This window comes from Neovison vison, chromosome 8 (genome assembly GCF_020171115.1).
Source record: "Neovison vison isolate M4711 chromosome 8, ASM_NN_V1, whole genome shotgun sequence".
Taxonomy (NCBI): domain Eukaryota; kingdom Metazoa; phylum Chordata; class Mammalia; order Carnivora; family Mustelidae; genus Neogale; species Neogale vison.
The window spans coordinates 42603869-42626101 of NC_058098.1; the positions used below are offsets into that span (position 1 = coordinate 42603869).

General features: G+C 38.9%; 2 protein-coding genes across 3 annotated transcripts in view; one reads left to right on the forward strand and one right to left on the reverse strand.

Annotated features, from left to right (window-relative positions):
- DSTN (destrin, actin depolymerizing factor) overlaps positions 1-22233 on the forward strand; it is a 39255-nt gene that overhangs the window by 11573 nt on the left and 5449 nt on the right. The window contains exons 2-3 of one of the 2 annotated variants that reach the window (XM_044263488.1): positions 700-791; positions 19936-20243. In XM_044263488.1, the coding sequence (XP_044119423.1) occupies positions 19984-20243 (260 nt within the window). In that variant the 5' untranslated portion in view covers positions 700-791; positions 19936-19983. The remainder of the gene's footprint in view (positions 1-699; positions 792-19935; positions 20244-22233) is intronic. The other variant, XM_044263487.1, reaches the window with a different exon arrangement.
- Positions 2687-2863, reverse strand: LOC122916286 (putative 60S ribosomal protein L39-like 5). The gene has a single exon (XM_044263489.1). It carries the CDS (start codon positions 2840-2842, stop codon positions 2687-2689), a length of 156 nt encoding a protein of 51 aa, XP_044119424.1. The 5' UTR covers positions 2843-2863.

Sequence of the window (22233 nt, forward strand, 5' to 3'; positions counted from 1 at the left end):
GGGGGATAGAAAAATAGGAAATGGGTCACAGGCAAGAGCTGGAACAGGAAGAACCTATAGGCCAAGGTGAGGAATTTGAATTTTATTTTGATTGTTCTAAGAAGCTAATGGGTGTGTGGTGGGAGGGTATGAAGGTGTTAATAGTGGAATGAGATATGATTTATTCCCATGGAGATGTGCAAGTGGGGACAAGAACTGATTGAGACCATTGCTGTTACTTACCCAGTTAATGGTGATAGCTTGGATTAGGATTGTTAGTAGTGGGATAATGAGAAGTGATTAGATTGAATATATATTTTGGAGGTAGAGCTGATGGGACTTGCTGATAATTTGGGTGTGTGGCATAAGAGAAAGGCATCAAGTATAACTTACTCTTAAGATTCAGACCTGAGCTGTTAGGTAGCTGGTGGTGTCATTGTGCTGGGGACTATAAAAGGAGTGAAAATAAAATAGTTTGGCAAAAATTGAGGTTCTTAGAACTTTGAGGAATAACAAATCATCTAGATGTATTATACATTTTTAAAATACCTTAATTTCTTATCTGATTATAGTAATAATGTATGTAGATTGTAAAACACTAAGAAAAATTTAGTTATAATGTCAGTTCCAATGAAAGTACTAACATTCGGTGCTTTCTTTTCCAGATCATGTTAAATATATGCTCATTCTTTTAGTAAATAATTGTTTGGTGCCTTTTAGGAACCAGGTACTATGGTAGGCTTTGGAGATTCAACAGTATACAAGACAAAGTCCCTGTCCCTATGAAGCACACATTCTAATGGGGGAGACAGGTAAGAAGTAAACAAATGAATAAGATAATTGCAGATTGTAATAAGTACTGTAATGGAAGTAAGCGAGACAGTGAATATCCAGAGACTACCAATATAGATTTTTCTCACGTAGTTGAGTTCATCTGTAACTGTTTTATATCTTTTACTTCTCATACCCAATGTGACAGGGGTGCCAAGCTAATTCAGTTGCAAAATTGTGTATTTAACAGTGATGCTAGTACAACTGGATATCCACATGTAAAAGAACGGATTTGGGTCTCTGCTTCACACTATATACAGAATTTAATTCAGAATGGCTCCTAGCCCTCAGTGTAAGAGCTAAAGCTGTATAACTCCTAAAAGAAAACATAGGCATAAATCTTGGTGAGTTTAGGTTAGGCAGATATTTTGGAGGAGGACTTTGGACAGTTTTCTTGGCATTTGTAGGCAAAAGCACGAGTGACAAAAGAAAAATATCAGTTGGACTCTTACTAGAATTAGACTTTTTTGCATCAAAGAACACCATCAAGAAAATGAGAAGACAACCAGTGGAATGGGAGAAAATATTTGCAAATCATGTCTGACAACGAATTTGTATCCAGAGTATATCAAGGACTGTTTCAACTCAGTAAAATGGCAATCCGGTCACAGACAAAGGCTTTGAATAGACAGTTCCATAGGAAGATACACAAATAGTTGATAAACACATGAAAGCATGTTCAAAGTCTTTAGCCATTAGGGAAATGCAAATCAAAATCATAATGAGGTACTACTGTATTTCCACTGGGATGGCTATAATAAAAAAGACAACAGTAGTAAAGGTTGGCAAGGCTGTGGAAAAGTAGGAATCCGTATGTGTTGCTGGCGGGAAAGTAAAATGGTGTAGCCATTTGTGGAAATTATTTTGGCAGTTCTTAAGAAGTTAAACTTGGGAATTGCCATTGACCCAGCACTTTGACTCCTAGTTACATACCAAGTAAAAGGACAATCTACATAAAAATCTGTACATGAATATACATAATAGCATCCACATAGTAGCCCCAAAGTGGAAACAACCCAGATTTCCATCAGCTGATGATTGGATAGAAAAAATAACAGAATATCCATATAATAGAATATTATTTGGCAATAAAAAGAAATGAAGTACTGATTTTAGCTACAGCATGGATGAATCTTGAAAATATGTTGAGTAAAAGAAACTAGTCAAAAAAATGACTACATATTATAGAATCCCATTTATATGCTATATCTGGGATAGGTAGATCTCAAGAGACAGGAAGTAAATCAGTGGTTATCGGTCTGAGGTGGGTGAAAGCGGAAGAGAGGAGTGACAGTACAAAGTTTCTTTTTGGGTATCCAGAATTTTTTAAGATTAGATTATGATGGATGTACAGCTTTGTGAATATACTAAAATCTACTGAACTTACACTTTTAAATGCGTAAAATTTTATGGCATAGTAAATATATCTTCAAAATAAAACTTCAAAATTTTTAATGGTATCATGCATGTACAGTAATGGTATTAAATTCATCCCCCTTTTAAATTTAAATCCATGACTGTAACTAATGCCCTCCCCCCAAAAAAACAAAAGGTCTCACACATGTATTACTGAACCAGTCTACTTGGGTGGAAGCATAGTAAAGGAGAAAAATCATTTCCCTGATAATACGTGCCTTTGTTGGGCACCTGGGTGGCTCAGTGGGTTAAGCATCTGCCTTTGGCTCCGGTCAGGGTCCAAGGGTCCTGGGATCGAGTCTGCTCACGCTTGCTTGCTCTCCCTCACATTCTGTCTCAAATAAATAAAATCTTAAAAAAAAAAGTCTACTCTTCAGATAGTAGTGATGTTTACAGAATGATAGGATATGAGCACATGCCTTTCATGCTGCATAAATATGTGTGCCTTCTGCGCAGTCTCTTACAGACCCTGTTTGGTTCTTCTCCGGTGCCTCCTCTTGGAATTGTACCTGACTTTATTGCCAGTTTTTATCTGAATCCACTGGGGAATGGGACGATTCTGCTTTTGTTTCTTGGTGGGGTATTGCTTGATCTTGAAAGTCTTGTGAGAAAACATTGAACGGTCAACTACACATACCAGTATGGTGAAAAAAAGGAAAGAGAATGCGCTGTCATTTTTGTGCATAAATCTTTGCCTGCTTTGCAGTATTTTTCAAAATGCGGTTCTGGTTATGCAGTCACTGAATCAAAAAGTTTGTGTGTGTATATATTTCTAATTTAAAAAATATGCTCATAGAGGGGCGCCTGGGTGGATCAGTAGGTTAAAGTTTCTGCCTTTGGCTCAGGTCATGATCCCAGTGGGACTGTCAGCTGAGCGGGGAGCCTGCTTCCCTTCCTCTCTCTCTGCCTGCCTCTGTGCCTACTTGTGATCTCTGTCTGTCAAATACATAAATAAAATCTTTAAAAAAAAATATGCTCATAGAAAACTTGGAAAATAAAGGAGACTAGAGAGAAGATAAAAATCACTTAGATTCCCACTGTTAAAGATAAAATTCCTTTTCTTTTCCAATACTGTTTTACATAGTGGAAAATATGTACTAAAACTTTATATAATTTGCTTTCTTTTTTCCCTTCAAGTAATGTTTCCTCCATGTCTTTAGAAACTTTCTATAAGCATGGTTTTGATAGCTGCATCAGAAACCATCTTGTGGATGTACTATACTTATCTTTGCAATTTTCCCATTTTTGTTTATTTAAACTGTCTGGTTTTTTATATTATGCAGATTATTCCCCCAGAATAAATTCCTTGAAGTGGGCTTACTGGGTTAAAGTGTCAAAGGGTTTGGATTATTTTAAGGAGATGTGGAAATGTGTCCATATGTTTTATGCGACACTGATTTCTTAAGCGTTAAATTCTTTGCATATTGATGGTTGTATGCATTAAGGTCTCCAGCATTTATTCTGGAATTAAATGATATTATATATCAGGCACTGTTTTAAAAAAATAATATATTCGTGACTTTTTTTTTAAAGATTATTTATTTATTTGACAGCACATGCAAGCCACAAGCAGGGGGAGAAGCAGGCTCCCTACTGAGTAAGGAACCTGATGTAGGGCTCTATCCCAGGACCCCTGGGATCATGACTTGAGTGGAAGGGAGATACTTAACCACCTGAGCCACCCAGACATCCTTATTTGACTTTTAAAACGATACTAAGTAGAGATCTTGTATAGACTAAGTAAATTTCATTTATTTATTTATTTAAAAAGATTTTATTTATTTATTTGAGAGAGAGACTGAGAGAGAGCATGAGCGAGGAGAAGGTAGGAGAGAGAAGCAGACTCCCCGTGGAGCTGGGAGCCCAATGCAGGACTCGATCCCAGAACTCCGGGATCATGACCTGAGCCGAAGGAAGTCGTCCAACCAACTGAGCCACCCAGGCATCCCTTTATTTATTTATTTTTTAAAAAGATTTTATTCATTTATTTGACAGACAGAGACACAAGTAGGCAGGGAGGCAGGCAGAGAGAGAGGAGGAAGCAGGCTCTCTATGGAGCAGCAAGCCCGATGCGGGGCTTGATCCCAGGACCCTGGGATCATGACCTGAGCTGAAGGCAGAGGCTTTAACCCACTGAGCCACCCAGGTGCCCTGATTAAGTAAATTAATTAAGCAGCTTTACAATTCTGGGTAGATGGGAGACTGTACATGTGTTAGAGGGAATTGGTAAAGATAATGAGTTAAGGTGAGATACCTCATTGTGATCTTGATTTGTGTTTCTGTGATGATTAATGTTGAATGCTTTCATATATCTGTTGGCCCTCTGTATGTCTTTAGAAAAATGTCTTTTTAGAGCCTCTGCCCATTTTTAAATTGGATTGTTTGCTTTTTTTGCTATTGAGTTGTATAAATTCTTTTTATGTTTTGAGTGTTTAGCCCCTTATCAGATACATGATTTACCAATATTCATGATTTACCAATATTTTCTCCTCTTTGGTAGTTTACTGTTTCATTCTGTTGATAGTTTCCTTTGCTGTGTAGAAGCATTTTTTTTTTTTTAAGATTTTATTTGTTTATTTGACAGACAGAGATCACAAGTAGGCAGAGAGGCAGGCAGAGAGAGAGGAGGAAGCAGGCTCCCTGCTGAGCAGAGAGCCCGATCCCAGGACCCTGAGATATGACCTGAGCTGAAGGCAGAGGCTATAACCCACTGTGCCACCCAGGCGCCCCTGTGTAGAAGCATTTTTAGTTTGATGTGGTCCTGCTTTGTTTTTGCTTTTATTGCCTTGCCTTTTGGTGTTAAATTAAAAAAACAAAAAACAAAGCCATCACCAAGGAGCTATGGGTCCAGGTCTTATATTCAAGTCTTTAATCCATTTTGAATTAATTTCTGTGTATGGTATAAGACAGTGGTCCAGTTTCATTCTTTTGTATGTGGCTGTTCGGTTTTAAAGCACCATTTATTGAGGAGACTGTCCTTTCCCCATTGTATATTCTTGGCTTCATTGTTGTAAATGAATTGACTAAATGTGCACTGAATGGCTGTTATCAAAAAGACAAGAAACTGGGGCGCCTGGGTGGCTCAAGTAAATTTCAGAAATTTCAAATTTCAGAAGCCTCCGCCTTCTGCTCAGGTCATGATCTCAGTGTCCTGGGATGGAGCCCCTCATTAGGCTCTCTGCTCAGCAGGGAGCCTGCTTCCTCCTCTCTGCCTGCCTTCCTCTCTGCCTACTTGTGATCTCTGTCTGTCAAATAAATAAATAAAATCTTCAAAAAAAAAAAAAAGACAAGAAACGAAGAAGTGTTGGTGAGGATGTGGAGGAAAAGGAACCCTTGTGCACTGTTGCTGGGGATGTAAATTGGTGCAGTTATTACTGAACACAATATGGAGGTTGCTCAAAAAATTAAAAATAAAACTACCATATGATCAGTAACTTCACTTCTGGGTATTTATCCAGAGGAAACAAAAACACCCAAAAAAATAAATGTGCGTCATGTTCACTGTAGCATTATTTCCAGTGGCCAGGGCATGGAAACAACCCAAATGTCCATGGATGGATGATGGATAAAAAAATGTGGCGTGTATGTGTGCCATAAGAAAATTTTCTCCTCTCTAACAGTATGGATGGACCTTGAGGGCATTATGCTGTGCAAAATAAGACAAAGACAAATACTGGATGGTCTCACTTATATGTAGAACCGAAAACAAAGCACCCCTTGCCCTTAACTCATAGATACAGAGAACAGGCTGTGCTCTCTCTGTGTGCTTCTGGCCACAGCAGTGGTATTGTCATGGATTCTGGGGATGGGGTTACCCACCCTGTGCCCATCTTATGAAGACTGCCCTGCCTCACACCGTCCTGCATCTGGACCTGGCTAGTTGGGACCTGACGGACTACCTCATGAAGATCCTCATGGACTAGTACAGAGAACAGATTTGTTGTTGCCAGAGATGGTCAGAATGGTTGAATGTGGTCTGAAGATAACAAACTTTCAATTATAAAATTAAGAAGTCATGGGATGTAATGTATATCCTGGTAGATATGATTAATAATGCTGTTATATATTTGAAAGTTGCTAAGAGAGTAAATCTCTTAAAAAATAAACTAAAAAATAAAAAGTTCTCATAAGGAAAAAACTAACTGGTGATGGATGTTACCTAGAGTTATTGTGGTGATCATTTCACAATATACGTAAGTATCGAATTGTTATGCTATACACTTAAATTAATGTTATATGCTGATTTATAGCTCAAACAGTTCTTCAGTGTTACCTATCAAAAGAACATTCATGTTTCCCTGATATGATAGGCAGTGAGTTGTCACTTAGAAATCAGATAGTATAAAAAATTTTCCATCTTCACCAGTTTTTTCTTGTCAGTCAGTTATGAGGAGTCTAAAGAAGTAAAAACGTTACACATTTATGCAAACAGTATTTGAGAGGATGAAAGTTCTATGTCTTCAGGAAGAAAACAGTAGTAATAGCAAATCTCATCAGGACCAAAATACTCCCAACAGAGAGTGATAAAAGTTACTTAGAAGATTTTTTTGCTTTATTTTTTCTTGAAAATACGAAAGTTTTGAAATGAAGGATTTTCCTTAGTGTAAAGTGAAGAATTATACTATAAGGATGAGGAAAAAATATCTCAAAGGCAATAGTACATTTCATAAAAATTTTTATGGGATAGTTGTTTTTCTTTTTTTTTTTTTTTTTTTAAGATTTTATTTATTTGTTTGACAGAGAGAAATCACAAGTAGATGGAGAGGCAGGCAGAGAGAGAGAGAGGGGAGCAGGCTCCCTGCTGAGCAGAGAGCCCGATGCGGGACTCGATCCCAGGACCCTGAGATCATGACCTGAGCCGAAGGCAGCGGCTTAACCAACTGAGCCACCCAGGCGCCCGGGATAGTTGTTTTTCAAAATTGATAAAGTAGATGATAGTTCTGAGGTTGAAATAGGGTTGAAAAAAAGATACTGAGTTCTTGCATTTAAGGAGCACAGTCTAGTGAAAGAGGCACACAAACAATAGTTAATCACAGTAGTAGAGAATGCTGTGGTAGAAACAATTATTTTTTGTGTAAGTACATAGAAGGATCACATAACTTAGATTAAAGGTGGTGATTGAGGGAGCAGGTAAGAGCTGCCTTCCCAGAGGAGGCCTAAACTGAGGTCCTGAAGGACTTAAGCAAATGAAGAGGACAGTAAAACATCTCAAAAGAACATGGTGTTTTCAGAGAATCACAAAGAGTTGTACATGGCTGGTATTAAGGGGAACGTTGTGGGACAAGTGGAAAAGAGGCTGTGGAAATAGTCCATAAAGGGCTTGACATGGCATGGGTTTTACCCTGAAGAAAATTTGAAGCTTAAAAGAAAATAATAGGGTGCCTGGGTAGCTCAGTGGGTTAAAGCCTCTGCCTTCGGCTCAGGTCATGATTTCACGGTCCTGGGATCGAGTTCCGTCTCGGCTCTCTGCTCAGTGGGGAGCCTGCTTCCTCCTCTCTCTCTGCCTGCCTCTCTGCCTACTTGTGATCTGTCTGTCAAATAAATAAATAAATAAATAAATAAAAATCTTTAAAAGAAAATAATAAAAGCGTAGGACTGTTTGCCAATGTGCTTACTGTCATTGGCTTCCCCCCTCCCATTCTTCTGTCTAGTTTTTTTTGTGGAGCGGAGAAGACAGGGAATATTATTTTCTCTATCAGGCTTAGAAAACTTGTTCCCACTATTCCTGCACTCCCTTTCTGACTCCCTGCTTCCCAGTTGGTGGGGGCAGTGAGTGGGGGTTGGGGATCTGTTAACAAATCTGATTTGGATTGCCTATAATATTGCATACAATCTGGATGAGATGGATTGTTTTTAGCAGCTGGGCATTATTGTATCTAATCCACTTTCACTGTTGAGATGACTTTCTGCAAGGTTTTTTTTTTTCTTGGGGGTGGGTGTGGGTCATGTTTCATAGACTTTAGGTTATTGAATGATTTTTTTTCCCAATAAAGTGTAACCATAAAATTGTTTTAGTGGAACTCTTAAATTAATATGTAGCTAATAGAATGCTATTTGGTCTGCCTAGGCTATCTCAAGGACATTGTGCTTTGCTATGAGGTGAGTGAAGGACTTCTATAATTGGAAATTGTTTTCAGGAATGAGTGTATTAAGGTAGAGAGTTAACGTGAAACATTTTCTGGATCTCTGATAGCTTATGTAGTGACTTTTTTGTGTGAATTACAGAATGATGCTTCCTCTGGTGATGTGGCCTCAGGAGACAGGAGCTGGTACTCCCTTGGACAGTCGAAGCCTTGCAGGCGCATCCCTTGGATAATGAAATATGAACTTGAATTTAGCGCTATGTTGCAGACTTAAGCAAGGCACAATCTATAAAACTGTATTCAGCAGCACCAGACATTTCAAATTTACCAAGGGACTGAGGAGTTGCTGTGAGCTTGCTTGACTGATGTATACAGGGAAGGGACAAACTTGAGAACAAAGCCTGTTAGCTCACCCCACAGACCCCAGTTGTCATCACTGTAAATTTTGATTTACATGTGTGATAGTTGTGCCTAGGAAAATGGTAAGTGGTCATGTAACTGACTTTTAATTTCTTAACAGAAGAGTGTTAAGTCATTTGCTCTTGCATGTCTTTGCTGTGCAACCATTCTGTGGTTACAGAACAAAAGAAGAGAGATACGTCAAATGTCATTTTGGTGTTTTAATTCTTATCTGTCAGGGAACAAATAGAAATTGCTGTTTTAAATATGAGTTTTAAGCTGTCTGGATTTTTTTTATTCGTAGCCTTCTATCACTCAAAGGCTTCATTAACAGTCAGCCACATTAGTAATTAGAGGGAGCAGAAAAACCTCTAACCAGGTTTTCTGTTTCATAATAATATGAATCACTGAATGATATCATTGGCAGGCACTGTATTTAGGTGATTTATTTGTGTTATCAGTTTCCTGAGTTAGGAGGATCATAATTCACATTTTACAGATGATGATACTGAGGTTTCAAGAAGTTAGCTAACTTGTTCATGTTGTAAGATTTGAGTAAGATAGATTCATTGTGCTTTCTCCTCTGGTTAAAAAGTCTTCTAAGATTAAATGTTCCAAATTCTGTTTATGAGAAACACAAAAAATTGGAAAAAAAATACAGCTTATCAGCTTACTTAAAACATGTATTCCCAATAAATTGTAAAATTCATCTGGAATGATCATATGTAATATTACATAAAATGAAGTTATCCTGATTGTTATTATATAAACTTTGTACTGTAAACTCATTATTTCATATCTGCCCCAGTATCTAGCATTTTTTTCCTCAAGAAGGAAAAGAGCTTTTGGGGGGCAGTTGGGTGGCTCAGTCATTTGAGTATATGACTCTTGATTTCATCTCAGATCATGATCTTGGGGTCATAGGATCAACCCACATTGGACTTTGCACTCAGTGTGGAGTCTGCTTCTCTACCTCAAAAATAAATAAAAAAAATTTTTCAAAGATTTTATTTACTTCTCAGAGAGAGAAAGAAAGACCGCATAAGCGGGGAGAGTGGTAGGCAGAGGAAGAAGCAGGCTCCCCTCTGAGCAAGGAGCCCAATGCAGGACCCTGGGAATGTGACGTTGACGCTTAACTCACTGAGCCACCCAGGTGTCCCCAAAATAAGTAAAATCTTTTTTTCTTTTTTTAAGATTTTATTTATTTACTTGACAGAGATGGGGAGCGAGTACAAGCGGTGGGAGCAGCAGGGAGAGAGAAGCAGGCTCCTGCTGAGCAGAGAGCCCGATGTGAGGCTTGATCCCAGAACCCTGGGATCGTGATCTGAGCCGAAGGCAGTCTGTTAATTGACTGAGCCACCCAGGTGCTCCCCCCCAAAAAAGTAAAATCTTAAAAAAAGTAAAAATTTTTTGGTATGCCATCTGTATGAACTAAAATAATTTGCTTAAGTCAGGACTGCTTGTCTGAAGTTCTATGACTGTTCTTCATTTTGGTTGTTTTGACTTTCCAGGTCCATACTCAGAATATTCCAGCAAACACACACTGTATCTTATGTTTTCAAGATTGCTTCAGGATTGCTTCCTTGCCCCCAGAAATAGGCAACCATAATTATCGGTAAACTAGAATTGAAATCCTTGCCCTGTCACTATACAGAATAACAACTAAGGTTCCTGATGGCATGAGTCATCCATAAAGCTAAATAATATACTGTTTTTCCAAGGCAGAAAACTGTGTAATATGTCTTATAAATTTGTTTACCTAAAATACACTATAGAGTTAATTTTATGATATTTTTATGTTAAATTACTTAAAATAAGGATAAAAATTAAGTTCCTCAGTTGCATTAGCCTTATTTCATGGGCTCAACAGCCGTGTGTGGTAGTGGCTACCATACTGGAAAGTGTAGATACAGAACATTTGGATCATCACAGAAATTTCTGTTAGACAGCATGGGTCTCTCAAACAGCGGGACTAAGCATTTCATAAATCATTCAGCCTTCAAAGCAGTGGTGGTGGAGAGAGTGTCTTAGCATTCATTTATGTAGGGTCCCCTTTTTTCCTGTTTTCAGTATGATGACTAAGCTAGAAAATCCTTTTGTTTTACCTGAACTCTTCAGAGAATAAATTCCAGAATTCCACAGATTGGTAGCACGGTGGAACTCAAGAAGGGATCTAGGGGCCTATGCGTGTCTCAGACTAATTGCACTCATTCTTCCTAGTTTGAACTTCTTTATTTCTTGTGTTTTTTTGGTCCTTGTGGGTTTACGGGTTTTTTGTTTATTGGGTTTTTTTAAATCCCCTTTTTGTGCTTCAGTGGAGTTTTGGTAGGGAGATGGGTGGATGTATTCAGCTGCCCCATCATAACATAGGACCTGTGAGGACCTGGTCATTTCTGTGTAGAAATGTGCCTTGAAACACTTGTCACTCTTTTTATTTTTTGTCTCAGTGTTCTTGCTCAGAAGCATCAGTTGTAGTAGAGAGAAGCCCAAATGTTTTTATAAATAGTCTGTCATTTTGGTTTCTTTCGGCTATTGCTAAAGGCATGGTGTAAATAAAGGAGAATCCTGAACCCATTTTTAAACTCCGCAACTACTTTGATTATGCTTGTCTTGGGTATTTAAGAGTTCAATAGGTTGAGAAAGGAACTAATGCCTGATTTCTGCCAGGTGTTTATAAATTTTAACTTGTATTTGTTTACTGTGCAGTAATGTACTTTCAGATATTTCAGACTCTCTTAACTTAGAAAAATAAATAAGTTACAAAAAAAATACTTTCCTGAAGTAGGAAGTTAACTTTCATTCCTGTTTCCTCCAGTGAGATTTATGTAAGGTGTAGTTGGCAAAGTCAACTGTGCTGCTTCAGACCATTTATAGTATTCTGGTTTAGGATGGACTGCTGTAAGTCATTAGTTTGGGGCCAGTTTAGTTGTTTACAAAAATTTGAATCTGGAACATCTTGATGCTCCTTCCAAAAATTACAGCCCTTATGCTAGAATTGTTGAGAGAACCGATGTTTTAAGTGTGTTCTGTCATTTACAATTATTAAAATACCCAGTGTTACATACTCTCTGTAGCGTTTATTTCCCCTTCTGTTTGTGAGGAGTATCTTTATTTAGAGAAGCTCACACTGAGTGAATCTTGAGTGTTAAGGCGAGGCCTCAGATGTAGTCATTTCATCTCTCAGTCAGTGTTTTACAAAAGCTCTGCCAGAGGACACTCAGGTTTAAGATCTGTTATACTTTATGAACGAGTTAAAAACTGGTAGTTGGTGAGATAAAATAGAGTGACGTAATTATTTAACAGCAGCTGTTTGACAAGGGGGTGGGGTTTAAGAGTGACTGTTACTTTCCAGGGTCACTGGTACAGAACACAAAGAAACTGAAGCTTTGGGTTGGGTGTCTTTATAAAGTGCTCTTGTAGTGGCAGTCTGTTTTCTCCAGATTTTCCTCCCCAGCTGTGTAGCAAATTTTGGTGTGAAGTTCCGAGTATCCTTTAATGGTCTTTATTGCTAAAACTTGCATTTAAACTTAATAACTTAAGGAAATATAAAATCAAAACTGAAATATAAATTCAAAACTGAATTTGATTTTCCTTTTTAAAATAAACTTTGATTCCTTCACAGCTAAGCAATTAATATCTCAGTAACCTAACACTTTAGAGAAATACTGAAAAGGGGGATTGATGGGAAAGACTTTTTCTATTAGGTAAAAGTACCGTGTAAAGGGCGCCTGGGTGGCTCAGTGGGTTAAGCCGCTGCCTTCGGCTCAGGTCATGATCTCAGGGTCCTGGGATGGAGGCCTGCATCGGGCTCTCTGCTCAGCGGGAAGCCTGCTTCTCTCTCTCTGCCTGCCTCTCCATCTACTTGTGATTTCTCTCTGTCAAATAAATAAATAAAATCTTAAAAAAAAAAAAAAAAAAGTACCGTGTAAAGCACAGATGATTCTGTAGATCAATGTTACAGTCGTTTGTGTTTTAAGATTTGCTATAATGTCTCTTGGTGCAAAGCAGACATAGTCCTAAGGAATTTACAGCCTATTTGGGGAGGCAGTCATTAAGTAAATAATCTTAGAAAAAACTGAGGGTATTTACCCAAAAAATATAAAAGCACTATTTCAAAGGAATACGTGCACCTCCATGTTTATTGCAGCATTATTTACAAGAGTGTCCATCGATAGACAAATGGATAAATGTGATACACAACACACAATGGAGTATTATTCAGCCATAAAAAGGAATGAAATGTTGCCAATTGGAACAATGTAGAGGGAGCTAGACAGTATAATGCTAAGTGAAATAAGTCAGTCCCAGAGGGGAGGTGGGTGGGGGCATGGGTGCAGTAGGTGATGGGTATTAAAAAGAGTATATTTATCATCATGAGTGCTGATAATGTGTAAAATTATTGAATCACTCATTGTATACCTGAAGCTAACATAACACCGTACCTTAACTATACTGGGATTAAAGTAAACATAATAAAAAAACCAAAACATTGAAACTGGTAAGTGCTATGCAGTAGAGATTCATGTGTCATGGAATCATGTTAGAGTGGGTTTGACCTAGACAGCTTTTTTGCAAAGTGAGAATTGAGCTGAGATCTGAAGAGTGAAGTAGGCAAAGAAGGGTAGGGAAACCGGCGGGATGTACAGTATGAGTAAAGATGGGAGGCAGCATGGCCAGTGTGAACTACTAAGAGAAGGCCAGGGTAGTGAGATACAGAGTTGTGTAGTATAAGATAAAGCTGGAGGGGAGGGTAGGACTAGACTATGTTAAAGAATTAGTGCTTTTACCCTCAGATCAATGGAAAGCCATCGAGGTATTTTGAGCCTGGATCTTGGATTTGTGTTTCAGATCTCTGGCTGTAGTGTTGAAGATGAATTGGAGTGTGGGAGGGGATCAGCAGTGGGCATGGGCAGTCTGTCCATATTTGAACAACTGTGGTAACATAATAAGCCCCAAATCTCAGTGGCTTAACACAGAAAAGACTTCTATCATGCAGAGTTCAGGGGAGTCAGAAGCTCTCTTCTGTCTTAAATTGTGTCCGCAAATGTCCTCTTGTCAGGGGAAGACAGAACTTGAAGATCACTTTTAAAGAGTCAGGGCTGGAAGTCCTTGGTATCACTGTGCTGAGCAGAACTCCCTGGCCCCAGCTGAACTTGCAAGGAAGGCTGGGGAATGTAGTCTTCCTGTGTGGCCATGAAGAGGAGGCAATGTGGTGTACACATATCTTGATCTCTCTCCTCTGCAGCCAGTTGGGGGTTTAGTGTAGCAGTTCGAATAATAGAAAATGGTGGCTTAGGCTGGAGTGGTGACAGATGGAGAGCGCTGAGTGTCTTGGAAAAAGATAAGAAAAGTCAGAGCCAAGTGAGATGAGGGAGAAGGAACTATTGAAGATATTATCTCCTAGGTTTGGAGTCTGTGTAACCGGGATGGTGTACTGAGAAAGGAAGACTGGCTGGAAGGGGACTTTGGACATGCTGAGCATTGGATCTCTTTGACACATCCATCTGGAGATGTTAGATAGGAAATTGGATATAAAGGCTTCGGGCTCAGAAAAGCAGAAATCTGAACAATGTGCAAGTCATTTGGATTAGACACACTAAAACTTAAGCATGGATCAAGTCTCCTAGGGAGAAGGCAGGGTCCTTCCTTTCCATTTCCACCTAACTGCCATCAACATCTGTGCACTGCTAGATTGCTCTCCCTCCACTCTTCCTGACCTCAGCTGAACCTTTAGTTGTCCTCAGAGTCCCTTTGCTTGTCCTTAGGTGATTCCCTCGGCAATTCCCCATAACAGCTATTCTGAATCTTTTTTTTAATTAATTAATTTTTTTAAAAAAGATTTTATTTATTTGACAGACAGAGAAAGTAGGCAGAGAGGCAGGCAGAGAGAGGAGGAAGCAGGCTTCCCGCCAAACAGAGAGCCAAAGGCGAGGCTTGATCCCCAGGACCCTGGGATCATGACCCAAGCTGAAGGCAGAGGCCTTAACCCACTGAGCCACCCAGGTGCCCCCGCTTCTGAATCTTTACCTGATTTGCCCTCAAACTCCTGCTCTACTTCTGGTTTATACTTCACAGAGAATATAGAGGTTTTTCAAGTACAGTTTTTAGAAATGGGTATTTTCCTTCTCGAAGTTATTACTGTCCCTTTTACTATTTTAGAGGAGAGAAGGGTGTAGGTTTTCCCCACCATCCAAAAGTAGAGTGAGCCTGTGAAACCTTTCATAAGCCTGAATGGTGTAGCAGTTACCATTAATTTATATGGAAAAATTTTTCATCATTCCCAGAGCCAAACATAACCTTTTTTAGACCCTTTTGGTACCTTTAGGACACATCTTAAAATGGAGATGTAGTGCAGATGCTGACAGATACAGTTTAAAGGCATGCCGGCTCAATGTAGAGATGCCGAGTGTAGATCTGGGGAAGTAGTTTGGCAGGGTCACTCACTGCTCCGGGCGTGCACTGCTTCCATTCAAACACTCAGTGCTGTTGTTGCTTTTTACCTTTTTTTGTACATGTGAAAGTCTTTAGATTTCCTTTGGTCTGTGAAAACAGGTATAAACGCAGATCTTTCGTAAAATCAAACTTTTACGAAACTGGAACTTTTGAAAATCAAGGGCTATTTGTATATTATTTTCTTTCTTTCTTTTTTTTTTTTTTTTTAAAGATTTTATTTATTTATTTGACAGAGAGAAATCACAAGTAGATGGAGAGGCAGGCAGAGAGAGAGAGGGAAGCAGGCTCCCTACTGAGCAGAGAGCCCGATGCGGGACTCGATCCCAGGACCCTGAGATCATGACCTGAGCCGAAGGCAGCGGCTTAACCCACTGAGCCACCCAGGCGCCCTGTATATTATTTTCTAAGACTGAGTCCCTCATCTGTACCCTGGATCTCATCAGTCTCTTTAGAGTTCTGTCTCTTACTTGTAAGTGGTTAAGAGTACCCTCTGGAGCCAAATTGCCCGAGTTCAGATCTCACTTCTGCTGTAGGTTTCCATGTGACTCTGGCCAAGTTACTTAATCTTTTTGTTCCTCAGTTTCCCCATTTATAAGATGCAGATAATAACAGTAGCCATCTCAGAATTTTTGTGATTTAGAAATGTCTGACAACATTAAGTACTCAATATTAGTTTATTTTTTTCTTTCTTTTTTCCTTTTTCCTTTAGTGGTTTGGTTTTCCTCTTGTTCCTTCAAACTCTTAAACTTTTAGTATGGTCAGATTTCCCCAGTCGTAAGATAATTTCTATAAAGTTATCATACAGTCTGTTTCCTTTTCCCTTTGCCATTAACTGTCTTGTGCTTGCTTTCTTCACCTCCTCGGTTTACCCCTGTAAATCCTCAGCATATTACCCTGGACTTAGGACTGATTCCTCCAATCTCCTGAAATGCATAGAGACTCAGTTGCCAAACCTGGTGGTCTGTTGCAGTCATTCTCAGACTTTGCAGGCATTGGTGTTGATGACCCCTCCCTCCCCCCAGGATGCCTCCCTGGCTTCTAGGATGCTGTTTTGTCCCTTCTTACTTTTTAGTTTTCTGATCATTTCTTCATAGTCCCCTTGACTTGTTACTCTTTTGCTACTTTGTATTGGTATCTCTAGGATATTGATTATAGTCCAAAGTATCAGTAAGACCCCAGCTCACATTTCCAATTGCTAACTGGTCATCTCCACCTAACTGTCTTTAAAGTTTACATCATCTGGATATTTATAATTGCCTCAGAGGTGGTCTTCCTGTTTTCAGTGTGTTTGCCAATTTTTCCTTTACAGTCTTCAGGGTTAATTTCCTCAAGCATAAGTGTCTATAGTACTCCTCTCATCAGAAACCTTTACAAACATCCTTTCTGGTAGAGAAAAGCTCAGATTTCTCCATACTGAGGCTTTTAAAATTCCTGTAGGTTATAGCTAGATTTGGCTGACATTAGTTGCATAATAATTGCAGAATAGCTATTTACTTTCTGTTTCCACGCTGGTACATGGTTCATATGTTTTATTTCCAATCAGAATTTAAAGTGATGTTTGAGTTAATTCACTTAAATATTGACAGATTCATTTAGATGATTGGTTGGCTTAATAAGGCTTCCATTGTTTCCTTCATGCTTTTAAATACGGGTTGGTCAGTTGTGATTTACAGAAATTAGGAAAGTGATAAGATAGGATGGGTTTTGTGGTAGTTTTCTACTCTTGATTTTCTATGTCTACTACCACATGAATGTTGTTTATAAACAAAGTGTGGATTAGATTAGATAGGATTGAAATAGATTATGATTAGGTGTGGACTAGGTTTGATAGAATTGAAGTGTATTAGAGCTTACCCCAATATTAAGTAAATGCTAGGATCTTAGTATATTTTAACCGCCAGAGTTCCTTTTTTTTTTTTTTTTAAGATTTTATTTATTTATTTGACAGAGAGAAATCACAAGTAGATGGAGAGGCAGGCAGAGAGAGAGGGAAGCAGGCTCCCCGCTGAGCAGAGAGCCCGATGCGGGACTCGATCCCAGGACCCTGAGATCATGACCTGAGCCGAAGGCAGCGGCTTAACCCACTGAGCCACCCAGGCGCCCCAGTGTTGTTTTTTTTTTTTTTTTTTTTTAAGATTTTATTTATGTATTTGACAGACAAGTAGACAGGCAGGCAGAGACAGAGAGAAGAGGAAGCAGGCTCCCTGCCGAGCAGAGAGCCTGATGCAGGGCTTGATCCCAGGATCCTGGGATCAGGACCTGAGCCATAGGCAGAGGCTCTAACCCACTGAGCCACCCAGGCGCCCCTGACTGCCAGAGTTCTTATGTGTATTTTTAAGTAACAGCTTTACTAAGCTGTAATTCACATATCATAAAGTATGATTCAGTGGTTTTCAGTGTATTCAGAGTTGTAGATTCATCACCACTGTCAGATCCCAGAGGATTCATCACACCATAAAGAAAACCCCATGCCCATTAGTGGTCACTCCCCATTCCTTTTTCCCTTTTAAGTTCCTAAAAACCAGTTGATCTGCTTCCTTCCTTTCTGAACATGGGTTTGCCTATTTTGAACATTTCATAGAAATAGAATCATGTAATATGTGGCCTTTTATATCTGGCTTCTTTCCACTTTGCATAATGATTTTCACGGTTTATGTTATATAGCCTTTAACACTACCTTTTTAATGGTTGAATAATATTCCAGCGTAGGGATGGCATCACATTTTGTTTATCCATTCATTCAATTGATTTCTTTCTTCTGCTTTTTAGCTGCTATCAGTCATGCTGCTCTGAACATATGTGTACAAGTTTTTTTTTTTTTTTTAAAGATTTTATTTATTTATTTGACAGAGACCACAAATAGGCAGAGAGGCAGGCAGAGAGAGGAAGGTAAGCAGGCTCCCTGCCAAGCAGAGAGCCTGATGCGGGGCTCGATCCCAGGACGCTGGGATCATGACCTGAGCTGAAGGCAGAGGCTTTAACCCACTGAGCCACCCAGGTGCCCTGTGTACAAGTTTTTATACGGACATGTTTTCATTTCTCTTGTGTATATACCTAGGAATGGCATTAATAGATATTAATTCTGTGTTTAGCTTTTTGAAAAACTGCCAAATGCTTTCCTAAAGCAGGCACACTGTTTGACAATTCTGTCAGCAGTGTAGAAGAGTTCCAGTGTCTCAACAGTCTCACCAACATAGGTTACTGCTGTCTTTGTTGTTAAGTCATCCTAGTGGTATAAAGTAGTAGAACCTTGTGGTTTTGACATGTTATTTACCTAATGGCTGATGATGTTGAGCACTTTTCCCAAGTGCTTACCGACCATTTTTATACTTTTTTGGGGAAATGTCTATTCAGACCCCTTACCCATTTTAAATTTGGGTCATCTTTTTTTATTTTTGAGTTATAAGGGATCTTTATTCTGGATACAAGTTCTTATTGGAAATACGATTTAGAAATATTTTCTCCTCATATGTGGGCTGTCCTTTCCTCTTTTTAAAAGAAAGAGTATTATTTTAGAAAGGGCAGGGTGTGGGGAGGGGGGAGAGAGAGAATCTGAAGGAGACTTCTGGCTGAGTGTGGAGCATGACAGGGGGCTCTATCCCACAACCCTGAGATCATGACCTGAGCGGAAACCAAGAGTTGGACACTTCTAAGCCACCCAGGTGCCTCTGTCTTTTCATCTTATATGTAGTTCCATTAATCAAATTACTTGGCATTAATTTTGGGTATCATTAATATTTTTTGCATTGTTTAGTATTTAAATTTATGAAGTTTATAGTTCTTGCTTTAGAAAAGCTAACATGCAAACCAAAGTAGTTAATGAGGCATCAAAAATTATGGCTTTAGTAGAGTTAATGCAAATAGAACACCTCAAAGAAGATGAAAGATTAAAAACTCAGGTTGAGACCTTTTGCTGTCAGGGTCACGTTTCAGAATAGCAAGTGTAACATGGTAAGAGGTTTATTTTTTTGGCCAGTATGATCCTAAATTATTTTGTTTCTACAGCAATAAATGTTTTCTTATCCTTTTTTAAAATTGAGATATAATAGACAAATAATATTGTGTGAGCTGAAGGTGTACAAGGTGTTGATGTGATACATTTATATACCACAGTCTGATGATTACACTAATACCTCCATCATGTCACATAATTATCATGTCTTTTTTGTGGTTGAAACAATTAAAATCTAGTAATTTTAATTTAAACTTGGAGATTTTGTAAGTGGAATTTTCAAGGCATATGATTAATGTGTTACTAAATATTAACCACATAATTTTGAAATGTATACAGACAAAGACCTTTTAATTCTTCTGTTAGAGGAAGATATGCTGGCAGAATGGAGTTTTCTCAGTGCAGCTACTCTGTCCATCTGCTATGCATTATGAAAAGAATTTGGGGTATTATTAATACTCCAGTTAGGGAGATGACTGCTCCCAGTTAGACCTCTGAGCAACCCCTTTAAAAGCAGTTGAATCTAGCATATCTTAGGAAGCACCTTTTTCCAAATTTTAGGGTAGGAGGGGCTGCTGTAGCTCAGTCTTCCCTTATACCTATGCAGTAGTGATGAATACTTTAGATATATATAATCTTTTTTAATGTTTAATGACTGAAACTAACAATTGCAGCTTAGATTTTGTTTTTGTGTTGGATGGTGAGTATACCTTAAAAATTTGAAGTGTATGCCAGTCTATAAGGAAAAGTTACATGATGTTTTCATATTTGGCACAATAAAAGTTAAAAGCCTCCTTCTGACTTTATTTTACCTTGTTATAGGCCTCCGGAGTGCAAGTTGCAGATGAAGTATGTCGCATTTTTTATGACATGAAAGTTCGGAAGTGCTCCACACCAGAAGAAATCAAGAAAAGAAAGAAGGCTGTCATTTTTTGTCTCAGTGCAGACAAAAAGTGCATCATTGTAGAAGAAGGGAAAGAGATCTTGGTTGGAGATGTTGGTGTAACCATAACCGATCCTTTCAAGCATTTTGTGGGAATGCTTCCTGAAAAAGATTGTCGCTATGCTTTGTATGATGCAAGCTTTGAAACCAAGGAATCTAGAAAAGAGGAATTGATGTTTTTCCTGTGGTGAGCATCAGAAATATTGAGCCTCCATATAACTCAGAGTTAATTTTACTGTTACCACTTGAAGAAACTAGTTCTTAGGGTCAAAAGGATTTTCAGTCAGTCTATCTGTAGTATTTGTCATTTAATTTTTATTAAGGTTTCATAATGTCTTAGTTACATTAATGTTTGTAGGACCAAAAGTAAATTTTAACTACTCTCTGTGTACTTGAAGAATATGACTTTTAGTAGTTGATTATTTTGGTGGGGATAGGGGCAGGAGCTAGATTTTATGCATTCTCTGAACTCACTTATAAGCAAACATTTCTCTAAAAATTCTTCCTAGAATTCTGAAAAGAAAGTTTATCCCACCAAAATCCTTCTCCAGCATGTCTTGCCAGGAACCAGCCTTTCACCTTTTTTTTTTTTTAAAGATTTTATTTTTATTATTATTTATTTGACAGAGAGAGACCACAAGTAGGCAGAGAGGCAGGCAGAGAGAGAGGAAGGGAAGCAGGCCCCCCTCGCTGAGCAGAGAGCCCGATGTGGGACTCGATCCGAGGACCCTGAGATCATGACCTGAGCTGAAGGCAGCAGCTTAACCCACTGAGCCACCCAGGCGCCCAAGCCTTTCACTTTTTTAAAAACACCCATCCTTTACTTATTCCTCCGTGGTTTGCTACCCCTCCCCTTTTTTTTTAAAGGATGAATTAATTTAAAAGGCAGGGGAGAGTAAGTGAGTAGAAGGTGGGTCAGAGAGAGGAGAGAATCTCAAGCAGACTCCAGCTGAGACTCGCTAGGGCTTGATCTCCTAACCCTGAGATCATGCTCTGAGCCAAAACCAAGAGTTGCAGGGCTGATCCACCGAGCCACCCAGATGCCCCTGTGGTTTGCTGTTTTGGAAGTTGGTATTATTGTTGCAACTCTAACTAGGTCAGTAGGGGTAGCCAGTAGCCATGGTGGCTATTTAAATTTGAAATAATTAAAATTAAGTAAATTTTAAAATTCATTTTCTTAGTCATTTGCTACATATCAAACACTCAGTAGCCGCCTGTGACTAGTGGCACCTTACTGGGTAGCACAGACAGAACATTTCCATCACTGCAGAAAGCCCTTCTGGACAGCGTTGTTCTAAATAGTGAAAACGTGTTACAAGGTGATTTATGTGGCCTTTTTTCTTAAAAAGCCGCTTAATTTAGTTGTCCTGGTCTTTCAGGTAAGTTTGAGATTAAGTTTGAGTTGAAAGTCATACGTGTCTCTTACTTAGTTGTATTATATTGCTTTCTTTGGTGTGGAATTCTTACGTAGGATAATTCTCTAGCTTCCAGTGGATGGGGGAGTGGTAACAGCCTTTGATTTGGGGGTAGTGAAGGTCCTCTTGATACTTCTTCTGAGCCAGGACACGGCTAGGCGGGGCTTAGCTCTTTGCTGTAGGTCACCAACAGCTTGGGATATGGGGCTAGGAAGTCGGAAGAATTCTGGTTTAAAGGAATGTAACTCCAGATCACACCTCAGTAACATTTCAGCAAGTCTTTATTGAGCTTGATTAAACCAAGATGCTGTGTGGAATATAAACGTGGGATCAGGTGCTTGTTGGGGCAGCCTATTGTTCTGCAAGTCTGAGAGCCACAAACTTATCTCCATAAGGATAGTAACTGTTGAGACTTCAGACGGAGCCCTTCCTGATTTGAACTTTTATTTCTACCACATTCCAAGTGTTGTGTTAGAGCCTGGGAAAACAGCTGTAACATAGGTGAAGCCTCTGCCCTTCTGAGATTTATAGCTGAGTTGTAGATAATGCAGCTGAAGGTTTTGGCTTCTGAATTGGTGACTGTTTACTTCATTTGCATTACTTTTCCCCTGTTTTTTCCCTACTGTGAAAATAATACCTCATTATTAAAGAACATTTGGCAAATAAAGGTAGAAAGAAGAAAAAGGAATTCATTGTTAATGCAGTGTTTTGTTTTGTTTTAAGAAAATGTACAGCCTTATAGGAGTTTCCCATAACAGACTC

Excerpts from the sequence above, each read along its gene's own strand:
- LOC122916286 (XM_044263489.1), bottom strand. The coding sequence starts at position 2,842 with ATGTTTTCTCACAAGACTTTCAAGATCAAGCAATACCCCACCAAGAAA.